Source organism: Macrobrachium nipponense, chromosome 40 (genome assembly GCF_015104395.2).
Source record: "Macrobrachium nipponense isolate FS-2020 chromosome 40, ASM1510439v2, whole genome shotgun sequence".
Classification (NCBI taxonomy): Eukaryota; Metazoa; Arthropoda; class Malacostraca; order Decapoda; family Palaemonidae; genus Macrobrachium; species Macrobrachium nipponense.
The window spans coordinates 3,746,338-3,761,221 of record NC_061101.1 but is presented as its reverse complement, the minus strand read 5'-3'; the positions used below and the strand labels follow the sequence as shown (position 1 = coordinate 3,761,221).

General features: G+C 35.6%; 1 protein-coding gene across 1 annotated transcript in view; it reads left to right on the top strand.

Moving 5' to 3' along the window:
• Positions 1-7,019, top strand: part of LOC135211813 (uncharacterized) — a 395,519-nt gene extending 388,500 nt beyond the window's left edge. The window contains exons 11-17 of the mRNA XM_064245023.1: positions 112-248; positions 1,418-1,560; positions 1,776-1,948; positions 2,130-2,235; positions 2,390-2,570; positions 3,797-3,959; positions 4,558-7,019. Of these exons, the coding sequence (XP_064101093.1) occupies positions 112-248; positions 1,418-1,560; positions 1,776-1,948; positions 2,130-2,235; positions 2,390-2,570; positions 3,797-3,959; positions 4,558-5,702 (2,048 nt within the window). The 3' untranslated portion in view covers positions 5,703-7,019. The remainder of the gene's footprint in view (positions 1-111; positions 249-1,417; positions 1,561-1,775; positions 1,949-2,129; positions 2,236-2,389; positions 2,571-3,796; positions 3,960-4,557) is intronic.
• The last annotated feature ends 7,865 nt before the right edge of the window (positions 7,020-14,884 follow it).

Here is a 14,884-nt window from a genome sequence, read left to right as displayed (position 1 = left end):
TTTTTGGATATCAATGACAAGGTATGATGGCCTGCTTCAAGTAAATTATTTCTTTTTTCATATTTAGAAGAAAGGAATATGAAGAAATGTTAATTTAATCTTATTTTATAGGGAAGGTCCAGATGATATTGCGGCAGCATGGAAAGGTCCAAGGTATTCTTTATTTGTTGCTGCTTTCCGTTTCTGCACACATCACTAAACAGCTGGGTATGGCACCAGGGGGCGAGTTCCGCACAGCATTTGCAGAGGTATTTTGCTATGTAATGTGCATGATTCCAAACTAGTTTTTAAGTTCATGTTTTAGTTTATAGTTGCTTAAGAAACATATTGTAAAGTATTGTACTTTCTGTGGAATGGAATGAAATATGGAGTTTAGGCCAAAGGCCAAGCACTGGGACCTGAGGTCATTTAGTGCTGGAAGGGAGAGAGTAGGTAGGTCTGAAAGGTGTAACAGGAGGAAAACTTCCCGAAGGCATTTTGAAAGCAACTGTTAGGAGAGGGTGGATAGGAAGATGGAAGAAAAATATGAATGGAGTACAGTAAAAGGTATGTACTTTCTTTGACATTCATTATCATAGTTTTTATGTTAATTTTTTATTGTATATTTGCTTTAGAAATAGGTATTGTAAAATACTTTACTTTCTGTGGCATCCACCAGTTATAGTACACATTTTATTGTTCTATGTATTTGCTTTAGAAACAGATATTGTAAAGTACTTTACTTTCTCTGACATTCATAAGTTGTAGTACATGTTTAATGTTATTGTAGCTGCCCAACCAGTAGTATTTTAAGTTTGTGTCATTTGTTAGTCATTGGTACATAAAATTTGGCCAAAGACCAAGCACTGGGACCTGTGGGGTCATTCAGCACAAAATAATTTTGAAACAATTGTTAGGAGAGGGTGGAGAGCAAGGTGTAAAAGAGAATATAGTATCATTTGTAAAGGAAGGAATTTTGAGTTTGAATATAGGTATTCACAGTGAAAGGCTTGTAGCTAACAAATTACATTAATGTTTATGTTTAGACTTGGATGCCTCTTCAATATTTGTATAATACTGTTTTAGAAGCCTAGAAAAAATATAGGATTAATGGACAGATTTTTCTTAATGTGTGCTTTAAGTAATTCAATAACTTAAGTCTCATAAAGCAACTTCCTAAGTGTTCCTCTTTTCTATCATGTTATTTCATGAGTATTTATGACAATTAAGTACTGAATGACCCCAGTGTAACAGTGAGTATGTTATTCCCTAAATTTTTTACACTAATCCCTAGTTAAGGAAGTGTGGATTCATTCAGTATTCAAATAGAAAAATGTAATGATACTTTGACATCAGAAGGTTTAATTTTAAAAGTTTTGTTGCAATGTTATTGTATGGCCTCTACAATCAACAATATTAATGTCAAAAAAATTTACAGGCAAGACGCTCCGCTCCGGGATGTTTGATTCAGTTTGGTGACCGACCCATTCAAGTCACTCTTTCCCGTGCCTTGGCATCTTTATCATTGTGGCACAAAATTAAACTTACTTGGCATATTCTTACGTCCAAAGAACCTATCAGGTTTGTTGTATAGTCTGTGTATTATGTTAATCTGAAATGATTGCTATATAAGTGCAGTGTATTAGTTTTGTGATTCTTGAAGATGACTTACATTGAGTTGCTGTATTCCATAGTATTCTGTGGATATTTTAGTAGTAGTTATTTTTTCATATTTCAGTGGAAGAATAGTATATCTTTATTTTTGAATTGTAAAATTGAATGGCCTTTGTTCTTAGCAAAGAAGAGGTAGAAAAGTGCAAGCAGCGTGATTTTATTGAGGAGATGCTGGCCGAGATGACCGGACAGTTTCCGGCTATCAGCGAAGTTTTTGTCAAAGAGCGTGACATATACTTATGCCGTTCTCTCCAAGCAGCAGCACAACCAGTTCCCAATCCCATGTCACCTTCAGGTATGTCTAACCACAGTATGCATTGGTCTTGCACCAACTTTCTTCATGTTAGATGGTAGATCTATTGTAGAGATCTGAAAACAATTTTTTTTAAACAAGTAATGTTTAAGATGAGTACACAGATCAGAGTAAAATAAGAGGATATCATAATGGAAATTTATGATTGCTTTTACATTTGTAGGAATTGCTCCCCGCATTGTGGTTGGTGTAGTAGGCATAGGACATGTTCCTGGTATTGTTGAACGATGGGGCAAAGTCACAGATGACGACATCCCTCCAATTATGATGTGAGTCCTTGTATGTTACACAAACTGTTGATGTCTCTATTTTATACAATTTTTGAGGGCTTTTATGAAATAAGGTGCATTGGTCAAATTTTTTAAAGTAAATCCTGTCATACACATGTTTAATCACATCCTGTTTCTTTCTTTCTCTGTGTAGGATCCCCCCAACTAGTTTGAGCACGCAAGTTCTTAAATTTACTATGAAAGTGTCATTTTATGGTCTCCTGGGTTATGGTGCTTATAAGTGTTTACCCTCTTCGACAAAATCTTCAGTCCAGTCGTCTGTCCAGTCTGTTCTGAAAGTTGTGGCTGACAGCCTCCCACAGAAGTGGTTGAAGTAACTTAAGGTGAGATATTTATCTTGTGTGTTAAAACTTTTAACTTTGTAAGTATATAATTTTTGCCTGGCTCTGAAAGTAGACTGGAAAGTACCTGTTTGTCAAATAGGTTTTGTTATTCTATTTAGATTCTTTCTGTCACCAGCTTGCCTTTCAAAACTGTGCTTTTGAACACCTCATAAAGTCTGTGATGGTGACGTTACTAAGGATCCAAATCACACTATTTTTTTGTATGCTGATTATTTTTTATTTTTATCGGTCATATATTTCTCACCTTCAGTTCCAAAATACTCATCTTGACATCGAATATGATGATATATAATTTGAAGCACTTACAGAGTCTATCGGAAAACCAATTTTTACAAAGTTAAGTATAACTTAGCATAGCCAGACCACTGAGCTGATTAACAGCTCTCCTAGGGCTAGCCTGAAATATTAGATATTTTTACATGACTAGGAACCAATTGGTTATCTAGCAAGGGGACCTACATTATGAGAAATTAATTTCTAATCACCAGAAATAAATTCCTCTGATTTTCAAGTTTTTAACCAGTTTCTAGCTGGTGCATGAAGATTACCTAGTGTTAAGACTTAAGGTTTGTTACCTATTAAAAATGCAAATTGATTAAAAAAAAATTTGTCATTTTTACACCTCTGACTCGGAAAGTTTGTGTCTAGACATGGTCTTTTCTGGTGCTCATATGTTTTAGGCCATTCCATCATACTTACCAGACCCTATAAATGTGACGAGTATCTAGCAAGTCCCTGCTCTGCCGCCACCTCCACATTGCCTTCCCATGGGACTGATCCTGTTGTTGACTGTCCTATTGTGCACCTGCCATAAGCCTTCATGCAGTTACCTCCCCCTGTTCCCTGCCACAGTGATTTCCTTTTGGCCTCATCCTGTGGGTGTATCCAATGTTTCTTCTATGGTTCTTGGTAGTTCCTTTTAAGTCACTCAGCATTGGTACCCTTGGTTATTGTTTTACTAGCTTTGTTTTCCAGCTCAGCTGCTCCAGTGTTGCCTGTGGCTTCAGCCCCACCACATTGGCCATTTTACAGACCCCTAATCTTTCTGGATTCAGTTTTTCTGACCCCATTCCACATACAGAGCTGTCTGGCATATGCTTGTCTTAAAGTACCAATGCTTGATGTGGTTGGAGCATTCTTGCCTCATTTCAGCCTATGTCTGATTCTCTTCAGGATCCTGAGTGTGTTGTCATAAGTTTTTAGAAGCTATCATCTACTATGGAAGAGCTAAAGTGTTGGAAATTTTTACTGAAGTATGTGTTGAGGTGGAATTGTTGAAAATGACAGAAAAAATTGCAACATGTACAATTAAAGATACAAATATGGGTCATGTTTCAGGGCAGTTTGGTTTAGGAATTGGTTTGAGAAACAAATTACAGTACTGGAAAAGGAGATTGAGGCTTTGAAATCTTTCCCACATTTTTTTCATCCATTAATGCATTAGTTATAAAAAGACTTGGAATGTGGTGTAGTGGATGTCTTCACTGAGGATGTTTTATACAAAACTATGCTGATCATTCCAGCACAGTGATGTATATGTATTTATGAAATAGTAAATATTTTTGTGTGTGTTTTGGTATTGGGTGTACGTACTGTATACAAAATAAGTAGTTGAAACGTAATCAGTATCCTGCATCTCAAAACTTTTCTGCTCATGAGTTTTTTGCCCAAATTAATATTACTGTTCTTTGCAGCTTTGAGTGACAGTACGGAGAAACTTTTAAGTCAGAGGAGCATCCAACGGAGTGTAAAAAATATTATTTTAACGAACTTTGTGGCAAGTGTTGTCAAATTAAGATTGCTTTGTTATTTTAGCAACTATGAAAATGTGACTGTTTAGTATATTGAGGAGAAAGCTAGATTGAAAATTGCTGACTTGCATTGATACATGTTTGAAAATGGAAGACTGCTATTATAGTGAGGAACTTTGAAATCTTGGAAGACTTATTTTATTGAGAAACTTTGAAAATGGAAGATAGTGCTATTTTAGTGAAATCAAAAATGTCTCAAAAAACTGATATGGGTGAAGAGCGAGGGCCAATGGAACCACAATCAAAGAGATCAAAGTCAGAATCTGGTTCTGCTTCAGAGAGTCAGTTTATTTCCCCTAGTAAGGATGGTGTTGCTGTTGTGCAAGGGGAAGATGAATATGAACATGTTCAAAGTGGCCTTGTGTATGTTGTTACTTCATTTCCTGGTGCCAGCATACCACACATTTCATACAGTGATTACATTCAAGGTTGTAAGTGTGGTAAAATTTGTTTTGAGAGTTGCCAATGTTTTTTGCAGCAAGGCTTCCCATACAAAGAAGGGAAACTTAAAGAAACTTACTATAAAAAAGCGGTTTTTGAATGTAATGATTGGTGCGACTGTAGTGACGATTGCCCTAGTCGTTTAATGCAGCGAGGTCCAGTTACAGGATTGAAAATCCTGCAGCTTCCAGGCAAAGGTCATGGTGTTGTGTCATCATGTTTTATCCCCAAGAATTCTTTTGTCTGTGAATATGCAGGAGAATATATAAGTGTTGAGGAAGCACGTATTAGATTTTCCCAGCAAAGTGATGAGGATTCAAATTATATTCTTGTCCTAAAAGAACATTTCTTTAAAACTGCTGCAGAACCTTGCTTTACAATCATTGATCCTACTGTTGTTGGAAACATAGGCCGTTACATCAACCATTCATGTAACCCAAACCTGGTTGTAGTACCTGTCCGTATAAACAGCATGTTTCCTCATGCTGGTCTCTTTGCAATTCAAGACATTTTACCCGGAGAGGAGCTGTGCTATGACTACAGTAGCACTGTAATAGTGAAGGAGATACCAGTACCTGTAAATGAAACAAAAGCAGCCGGATCAACGGAGAATTTAGGTCAAAAGATTGCTGCTAGTAATAATAGTATGAAAAAAAGCGCCTCCTCACTTATAGATGATATTGAGGTTCTGCAGTCGAAGACAACACTAAGATTAGATGGTTGTAGAGGTTCGATAAGGAATGAGGAAAGTCACGAACCAAATGTTCGTTCTTCACATTCATTGAAACCTTGTCTATGTGGTTCTGAGAACTGCAGGAAATTCTTACCTGTTGATAAGGATATTTTTTAGTGCAACTAAAGTACTGCTTTGTAAATATTGACCCATACCCTGTTGTTGGTTGACTTCAGTGCTGTCCTTTCATAGCTGAAAAAAACCTATATTGTAAATTGCATAGATTATTCAGGGAATATTGAAAATTAGGGAAATAAAGGATACTTCACTAGTCCTAGTTGAATTTTTTTAGTTTAATCACTGACTGTAGTGCAAGTCTGTTCTTTGAACTTTTCATGCCTCTGTATTCTTTGTTGTGGAGGGAAAGAATCTGATTCACCTTTCTGATCCATGATAATTTTAAAGTACAGTAGTTTCTCATTGCATTACATCACCATAGACATTGTGGTGAACTTTCTTTGCTAGTAGGGAGGGATTCAGCTTCTTAGGTTCCTAAGGAAACATCTTAAAATTTATTTGATCAACTGTATGTTATTTCCCTAAAAAGGACAATCCCACTGTTTGATAAACTAGATGGCTGTGTGTGAACTGTACTTGTAAATGTATAAGATTGAGATATTTTTGTCAAAAGAATTTTACTATAGGCCTTACAGTGTCATAAATGTCTTGTAATTGTATTGCCAACTTTTTATTTTATTGAAGGTTAGATACAGACTGAACCTGAGAGGAATCAGCTGTTGTATAGATTTGCCTTCTAGCTTTTGTGCTATTTGTTTGTACTATACTGCTAGTGATATTACATTTCGTTGTTCCTTTTGGTTGTCCAGTGGCATTTTTATCCTATTGCTAAATTGCTCAAGTAGACCAAATCCTTTCCAGAATATTAAGGTAGTTGCAAAATGGATTACTTTGATTACTTGCTTGGTTTCTTGTCTTGAAATATTTCAAGTGCATTTTAACAGATTTTAACTGCAGATTGAATGCTGCACTCTAGTGCAACAATATGGAGATTATCTCATAATTTCCCAGTACATTTAATGACGTAAGAAGACAAAAAATTGACCTCTTGTTACTGCCAAGTCATTATCTCAGGTTAAGGCAGTGCATGTGTATTTCTGTAAATATTAAATGTAACTGTTGATGCTTATTGTTGGAAAACTTGGTGACAGGCCTAAAGCTTTGTGAAGTATAATTGTAGTAGGTAATGCCTTAGGGAGAGATAGGGTTATATTTCAATGATTTACTAGGAGGTTCATTTACACACTGTCGGAATAGCAGTTGCCTTCTTTTCAATTATTGCCCTTTTGATCCTTTTAGAGAAATCAATGGAAATCCCTGGTTATGTTGTTGAAAATATATCCAAGAAGTTTATATGAATATAAAAAAGTGTAATGTATCTGAGGATAGTTATTTTGAAATAAATATTAACTTTACTGCTTTAGTTTAAATTTCCATTCAAGTTCAATTTTCATCTTTTCAGTTTACTAGTACTTAATAGCTAACTAATAGTGCTTCGGTGCTGTTGAGATGTAAAAAAAAGCTTCATAAATTCAACACCCTCTTCTAATTCATAACTTACTTCATACTTATTACCAAATACTATACATGCTACAACTTTTAGAATTTTTCAAAATCATAATTTGCAAGTTGCATCATAATAATAATAATAATAATAATATGTTTTATTTCAGCTCGGGGCCATATACATTGAGTATACAAAATATAGACAGTAACATACAATCTAGATACATGAGACATGATAAAATAGAAAAAGAAAATGAATAATCGGCGCTGAGGTAGCATAAAAGCTAGTAATCATCATACTGGTAATAACAGCAATAATATTGGTGAGAAAAAGAAATATGTATTGAGAGTAATAACAGTTGGTGCACATATTATATAACTCAAATTTCAAATACTATGAGGACCGTCGGTGGTTACAGTACAGTTCAGTCTAAGGGAGGCTTAATACATAAATTAAATGGAAATTAAAACTAACTTGATAGGAATCACAGTAATAATGAAAAATTAAAATATCAGCAATAAATGTAATAATGACAAAAACTGCAGATGACATCTTGCCAATACAGAGATTAAGTCCTTTAGGGACAAAGGCCTCATTTTCCCATCTTTCCCACAATTTAGAATTTCTTCTTGCTTCACTCCTTAGGATGCTTTGTATGAGCGAGTTGCTGCTGTTTCTCACTCGGGTTACCAGACTGGACATTGTTCGCCTAACAATGATTTTTAAATTGTCCAGGTGGTTTTCAATGAACATCTGTGTGGCGGTGGTAGCGGGGAGTGTTTGTGAGGGGCGTCTCAGAATGTCATGTGCATAACAGTGATGCGTCTCATGGTCTCTCGGGTATAGTTCGTCCAGAAGGGAACACCCATAGATACTGTAGCAGTACGAGCGGAATAGCAGCAGTTTCACGTCTCGGTGACAGAAGGCAAACCTCCTTGCAATCATGTTGCCAGCTGCACATAGTTTACGACGCCTCTGTTCAATGTACTGCCCGTATCTTTTAGGTCGTCGGTGATAGTGTGACCCAAATACGGAAATTCGTGCACAAATTCCAGCCGATGGTTTCCGAGGAAAATTTTGAGGTTCTGCAATATGCTTAAGCGATCTCGGGAGCAGCGACATGCACTGGGTCTTGGTTTCGTTGTAGAGTATATCAAATTCCTCTGCATATTGGCGGCAGGTGTCGACGAGTCGTTGGAGACCTTGCACTGATGGGGAAATCAGAACCATATCGTTGGCGTAACAGAGGTTGTTTATAGTTGTTTCATTGACGGTGCATCCGATTGGGAGCGAGTTCAGTTTGACATTCAAGTCATATGTGTACGTATTAAACAGGTATGGGGAGAGAATGCCCCCTTGCCGAAGCCCGTTTAGGGAGCCGAAGGTGTAAGATAACACGTTACCCCATTTGACACAGAATTGCTGTGTGGAGAACCGGCAATGTAAAATGCCAATTAGGTACAGGGGTGTACCCCTTTTATGCAGCTTCAGGAAGAGCTTCAGGTAGTTTACTCGGTCAAATGCTTTTCTCACATCTACTAAAACAAAGGAAAAACTGGAGAGGCTGATGATAGGTAGTAGTTCAGCATTCTTTCTGTATGTAGATGCAGGTGTCGGTTGAGTGGTTTGCTTTAAACCCGAACTGGTTGTCAGTGGTGTGTAGAAAGGGGAAAAGTCTAACTAGAAGAACAGACTCAAGTATCTTCGATGCAATCGTTGTGATTGCAATCGGCCGGTAGTTGCCAGGGTCAGCTGGATCCTTTAGCTTGGTTCTTGATTAATGGTATCAAGTGAACTAAGAGTAGGGAGTCTGGAAGAACCGGTTGAATTATGCAACGCATTGAATAGGGCAGCTAGCTAAATGTAAATTATCGGATGGCAGAGTTTGAAGGCCTCTGCAGGAAGACCATCACAGCCGGGCAATTTATTATTAGGTAGGCTGTTTATGGCATCGCTGATGTTACCTGGCGTAATACGGTCTGCAAAATGAAATTGAATGTTGTCAGTAAGGAGGTTATCTACATCCCTTCGGGAATCTTGATCATTTATGCAATTCAGGATATTGTTGAAGTGATCGCCCCACATACTTGCAATAGCTTTGTCTCCGACTGCTTCCCCTACTCTCTGTGATAGCTTTTTAGTTTTGGGATTTAAAGACTGGATATCTTTCCAAAGACGAGGATAATCACCAGATTCTAAGTTTCTAGACATTGCATCGGCTCTTAGTTGTTTTTCATTTAACCTGCATTGCTTAAGAGCAAGTTTGAACTGCGCTCTTGCCTGTCTCATTAGTAATGCAGTGTGCCCTTCCCTGGGGCTACCATTTTGCCTCCACAGTAAAAACATTTCTCGTGAGTATGTATACAGATCTTTAACCAAGTCATTCCATCCAGGTATATTACGAGAATTACCTTGACGAAATCTGTAGGCAGTCCTGCCCGAAGAAAGCGGAGATTATGTTCGAATAGAATTCATTCAGATCCCTCTTGTGGTGGTCATTTCTACAATTTGTGTTAGTACAAAGTAAGGCATCTGCCGGTTGAACTAATGCATGGAATTAAACATTCCTCATTAAAAACTTCTTCAATCTCGGCCTTAGGATTACAAGAGTAATATCTTGCCTTGACTGGGTTGCATCACCAAAATGTACTACATCTGCACTGTAATAGCCAGAAATTATCTGGGTCTTAAACTGGAAGAAAGGATTCCTTGATTAAAGTTTTTACGAAAGACTAACTTGAACAAAAAACAGATACTTTATGTAAAATTTTGCTATTAAACTTCAAGTTAAAATATGCTTTCAAAACGTCCTGCTCCTGTAAGACTTGAGTATATGACATTAATTGAAAATAACAAAACTCCTAAATTCAGCCAACATTGATAAGCCTTGTACATAATCTGATTCCCTTAAAAGTAACAAAAATCCACAGATTATTGAATTAACTAGTATTAAATTCTATCACAGTATTTAGTAACAGCAAACCCTATAAATAATGGCCCTAGGAAATTTACCGTCCAGTTGAATTTATTTGTGACAAGTTGTTTCCTTAAAATCATACTTGTAAGTATCCAATATAACTACCCCTGTAACTTGCCTAGAGGGGACCTAGCTCACCAGAGCATATAAAACAACAATTGAATACTGTACATCTAAAATATGTTCAATTTACAAATGAAGTAGCAATTACAAAGGAAAATGGACAGAATGTAAGCTTTCTCCAGTAAAGGAGCCCCATTAGGATGAAATAAATCAGGAAAATTGTGTCTAGCACTGTCCCAAAAAATACACTTAATGTTTCATGATCATTTCATGTTGGCATGTAACATGCAGAGATATTTTCGTCTGTTGGAGTGGAACCACCATTTAGCTGAAATTTATGGAACAGAAAAGTGGTGAGGGTCACCTTAGTGTTCAATGGCTGTGAGAACATTTAACTCTGGAGCACCATGGGTCTTTTACATACTCAAAGAGCTCTGTAGCCTATACAGAGTATATAAAATTCAAAAGGCTAAAAAATTTCTGATACATTGAATAAGCACTTTGAAAATGCAAAGAGCAATAACACTGCTGAAAAAAATCAGAAATGGAGTAAAAATAATTTCAAGTTCAAAATACTTTATGATTCACTAATCTTTAAAAATATAAAAAAACCTCTGGGCCACATTGCTTACTTTGACTACATTGCCTTACTTGCAACGAAATGATTTCTTATTGTTTCTGTTGTGCCTGATTGGGGCATGTCCAATATATTCCTAACACTACTGTAACAAAACCAACTCTTTCCAACTCAACTTTTATATGGCCGGCTTCATAGTATGGATTTGCCACAAAAAGAGGGTTAAAAATGGTTAAAAAAGACAGGGTTCCATTGATAATACATTTCACAAATAAATAAACAAACAGTGGCAATAATTACTCAATAACATTACACAATACCAACCATAAACCAAAGCCAAAAACTAATGCCAAAAGATCGGGGAAAAACTTCACTCTAAATTTAAATATTTAGATATAAATATCAATATTACCTCATAACTCCATACCTCAGAAACCTTGGTCGGAGGACAGGAAAAACACTAGTAGGATCCAGACAGGAGTCAGGTGAGAACTGAAAAAAAGAAACACTGGAAAAATGAGAGCAAAGTTAAAACAACCAAGAATCCAACAATTTCTTTGAGTAATTATCCAAATTGAACCACCTATTAAAAAAGTTGTTAGATATTTGCATGAAGACATAAATAAACAGAGTACCGTATGACTATGCTCACAAAAAAACATTTATTGAATGCTTGTTACACAACCCCGACATCTAACGCAATTGTTCAGTTCTGTATGGATGAAGCACTACATGCTTTAGAGAAATTGAAAAAAAACCCTGTACTATAAACATTTCAGTTAGTAAAGTTCAACATTTTTAGAACTAACCTTTGAGAGATAGTGGGAAACACTGCATACATAAAACCTGGAGACAAAAAACTGTAAAGAATATCGAAAGCGGGGGATGTGTACTAAATTCCCCCCGCGAATAGTTGGAACCCCTATAAAAACACTAAAAACAGCATATTTTTAGTTAAAACTCAAGAAAAATCCACAAAAAATTCTTATACCAGGTTTTTTTAATGGTTTTACCACAAAAAGTGCATTTTATGATGAAATTGATAAAAAAAGCAAAAATTTGTGGATATTTCTCATAGAAAAATACAGCAAATAGGCAAATTTCCCGCGAATAATGGGTAGATACGGTCCAGAGAGAAATCCGTGAATGCGTGAGTTCGTGATTCCGGAAAACACGAACATGGGGGAGCCACTGTACATTGTTTTTAACTGACAGTTCATTTATTGTCTGAATCAAATGTTTTATCAGATTTCATATACTTTCAACTTTGGTGACAGGAAAACAGTTACATTACAATCAATTACGCAATTGTTAATTACTATGACTAAACTAAATTGCACATTGCTGTTTTTGACTAAATGAACATCACAATCCTGTTACTCTTCACACACAGACAGCATTATTACCAATACTGTGCCACTATGGCTTGTTCTGGCGTTAATATTTATGATCCATCTACATATTTCCAAGCTTAGAGGAAATAAATATGGAAAAGCCTATGTAAAGATCAATTGAGATTGGGAGAGCAATCCTGTCCCAAATAAACACTGCATATAAGGTGAAAAAACAGCAAGACTCTTTACCTAAGAATAAACAACACTATATCTATATATATATATATATATATATATATACTATATATATCATATATATATATATGATATAATATATATATATATATATATATATATATATATATATATATATAGATACAGTCAAGAGTTGTGCCTATCCAGACAGCACAACGAGACCTCTATGCTCCTCTCGAAGTAAGAGGAATCTCCTGAAATACAAAATGGCATAACTCAACCGTTTTTTCAGGAAGTGGCTGCGTTCCAAGAGAGGTGGCTGCTATGTCGCCATTCGGTCATTTAGTACCCCATACATATTTACCATTATATAATTGTTTTATATATTAAAGACATGCGGGCACTGATACTATTTTTGGAATTAACCTGCCAGTTCCAAGGGTCAAAAGAGTTTGTCTGCTTGTTACCGAAAACTATCCATTAAGTCTTAAGACTTTGCCCCCCCTAGAATATACGGGTGGGGTCCATTAGTATATCTCATTTGTGAAGAAGAATATAAATTTTCACACATATATAATAGCATATGAAGATAATATTTTCATGTCCAAAATGCAATAATGATTTAAAACAAAATACCCGGTTTCGACCTACTGCCCTAACCTAACATAGGACTAACCTGGGGGCACGACCACCTTGGACCAGAATGGCCTTACTTGACCTAACGGCAATGTCCTGCCTAGGTAGCCAAAAATGACTTAAAATGTTTATTTCATTGCATAACTATTTATTTATTAACCTCCTGTTGGAACAGCCAGCCTCTAACCCACCTACTCAGGTCCTAAATTATCGCCAGTACCTTACCTAACAGTGGTTTAGCTATGCGTTGTGGTTGAATTTGACAAGTGTAATGAGTTGGCCAAATATTTCCTACGACACTGAAAGTTAATTCGTTAAAATTCAATTCAATAGCTTACTATTAGAAAAATTATATCTACCAAAATTATAATTCACTATTAAACTTTACTTATTTCCTCGAATCCTCAGTTAGTGAGAGCAATTTACGAGTCTGCACCAGCAAGGATAGACATGTACGTACTTGGTTATTGCCTCGCTACGCCAGACACCTGACCCTTCATCACAAATACTAAACGACTGAATACTCTAAAGGTAACAGTGATCCATATAGAACTGAACAGTCAAGAAAACAATCAGCCTAATTCATTAAAATAGATGTGAGGTAATCTTAATTAAAGGGCATCACTCCTCCTGCAATTTCAAATCTAAGTATTTCCCTGATTCTGATTCATTTGAGGGAAACGGCACAATTACCATCTATATTTCTACCTAAACGAAAATGAAATATAATACATATATTATTGTACTATTATACTGTTATACTGGTGGTATAATAAAATGCTCATATAGATTTTAAATGCAAAATTTATTTCTAAATTCAAAATTTATGAGTGAAATTCACATCTCAGGGAAATTGTTATTACTCGAAAACAAAAGTTTAATTAATTCTTGAATTAATTATTAGCAACATTAATAAAATTCATCAAGAAAAATTAATTAAATTAGATTATAAAGCAGTAATTAAATTTGAAAAGAAATTTAATTAAATATAGATTAATTCACAAGTGTAAGATTCAAAATTTACACAATCAAAATAATTCAAACTAATTAAACAAAATAAAGACAATGCAAAAAGCATAATGCATAATATGGAAAACAATTAACAGCGACAGTACAAACATTAAGCATATAAAATGGAAATGTCAAAAGAATAAAGCAAAGAAAAATTGTATAAAAATGATAATTATCCAAACACTGTAAGAGAAAACCTCAAAGTGCACTTCAAACATTTGTAAAATACCTTCAAACGCAGTTGTAACTTCTCCCTCAAAAAGAAAAGGCCGGCCTGTTACACTCTTCAACCTTTCATGGGCGCCTTCTTCACAAAAATATCAATAACACTATCCCCAGATTCCACAAACACACATAGATTAAGACAATTACTGAGTTACCTGCTCAAATACAAACAAATGTGAGTTACATTACGTTAATGAAACAGACTCTTGAACGAGCGAGCGAGAGAGAGAGAGCTTTGAGAGAGAGAGAGAGAGAGAGATACTATCTCTCACGCCAGCGGCTAGGTTCCTCGGATCGAATGAATAGTTCTCTATCCTCGGTAAGCGTATGGGCATAATGAGACGATTAGCTTCGAGTTCAGGACAAAAAACATATCACGTCATCTGCGTTCGCGTATGTGTAGGAATGAACAAGGCCCCTTGTTTCGTTACAGGCCAGATTGGAACTATAAAAAAATTAGCTTAGTTAAGGTATTCTCAAGATGTAAAAACAACTCTTCAGAGCTTACATATAAGCGCTTACTCTTTCTCTCTGTCTTACGTATGGTTCAAAATAAAAGTGACACTACTTGACATGTGTTATCTTTATATGTGGGAATCTGAACACAAAAACATACATTTCACAACATCATACACAGTTTTCTGAGGTGAATTAATCATATTACCAAAATTATAATTGCATTACAAAACTTATAAGAATATATATATATATATATATATATATATATATATATATATAATATATATGTGTGTGTGT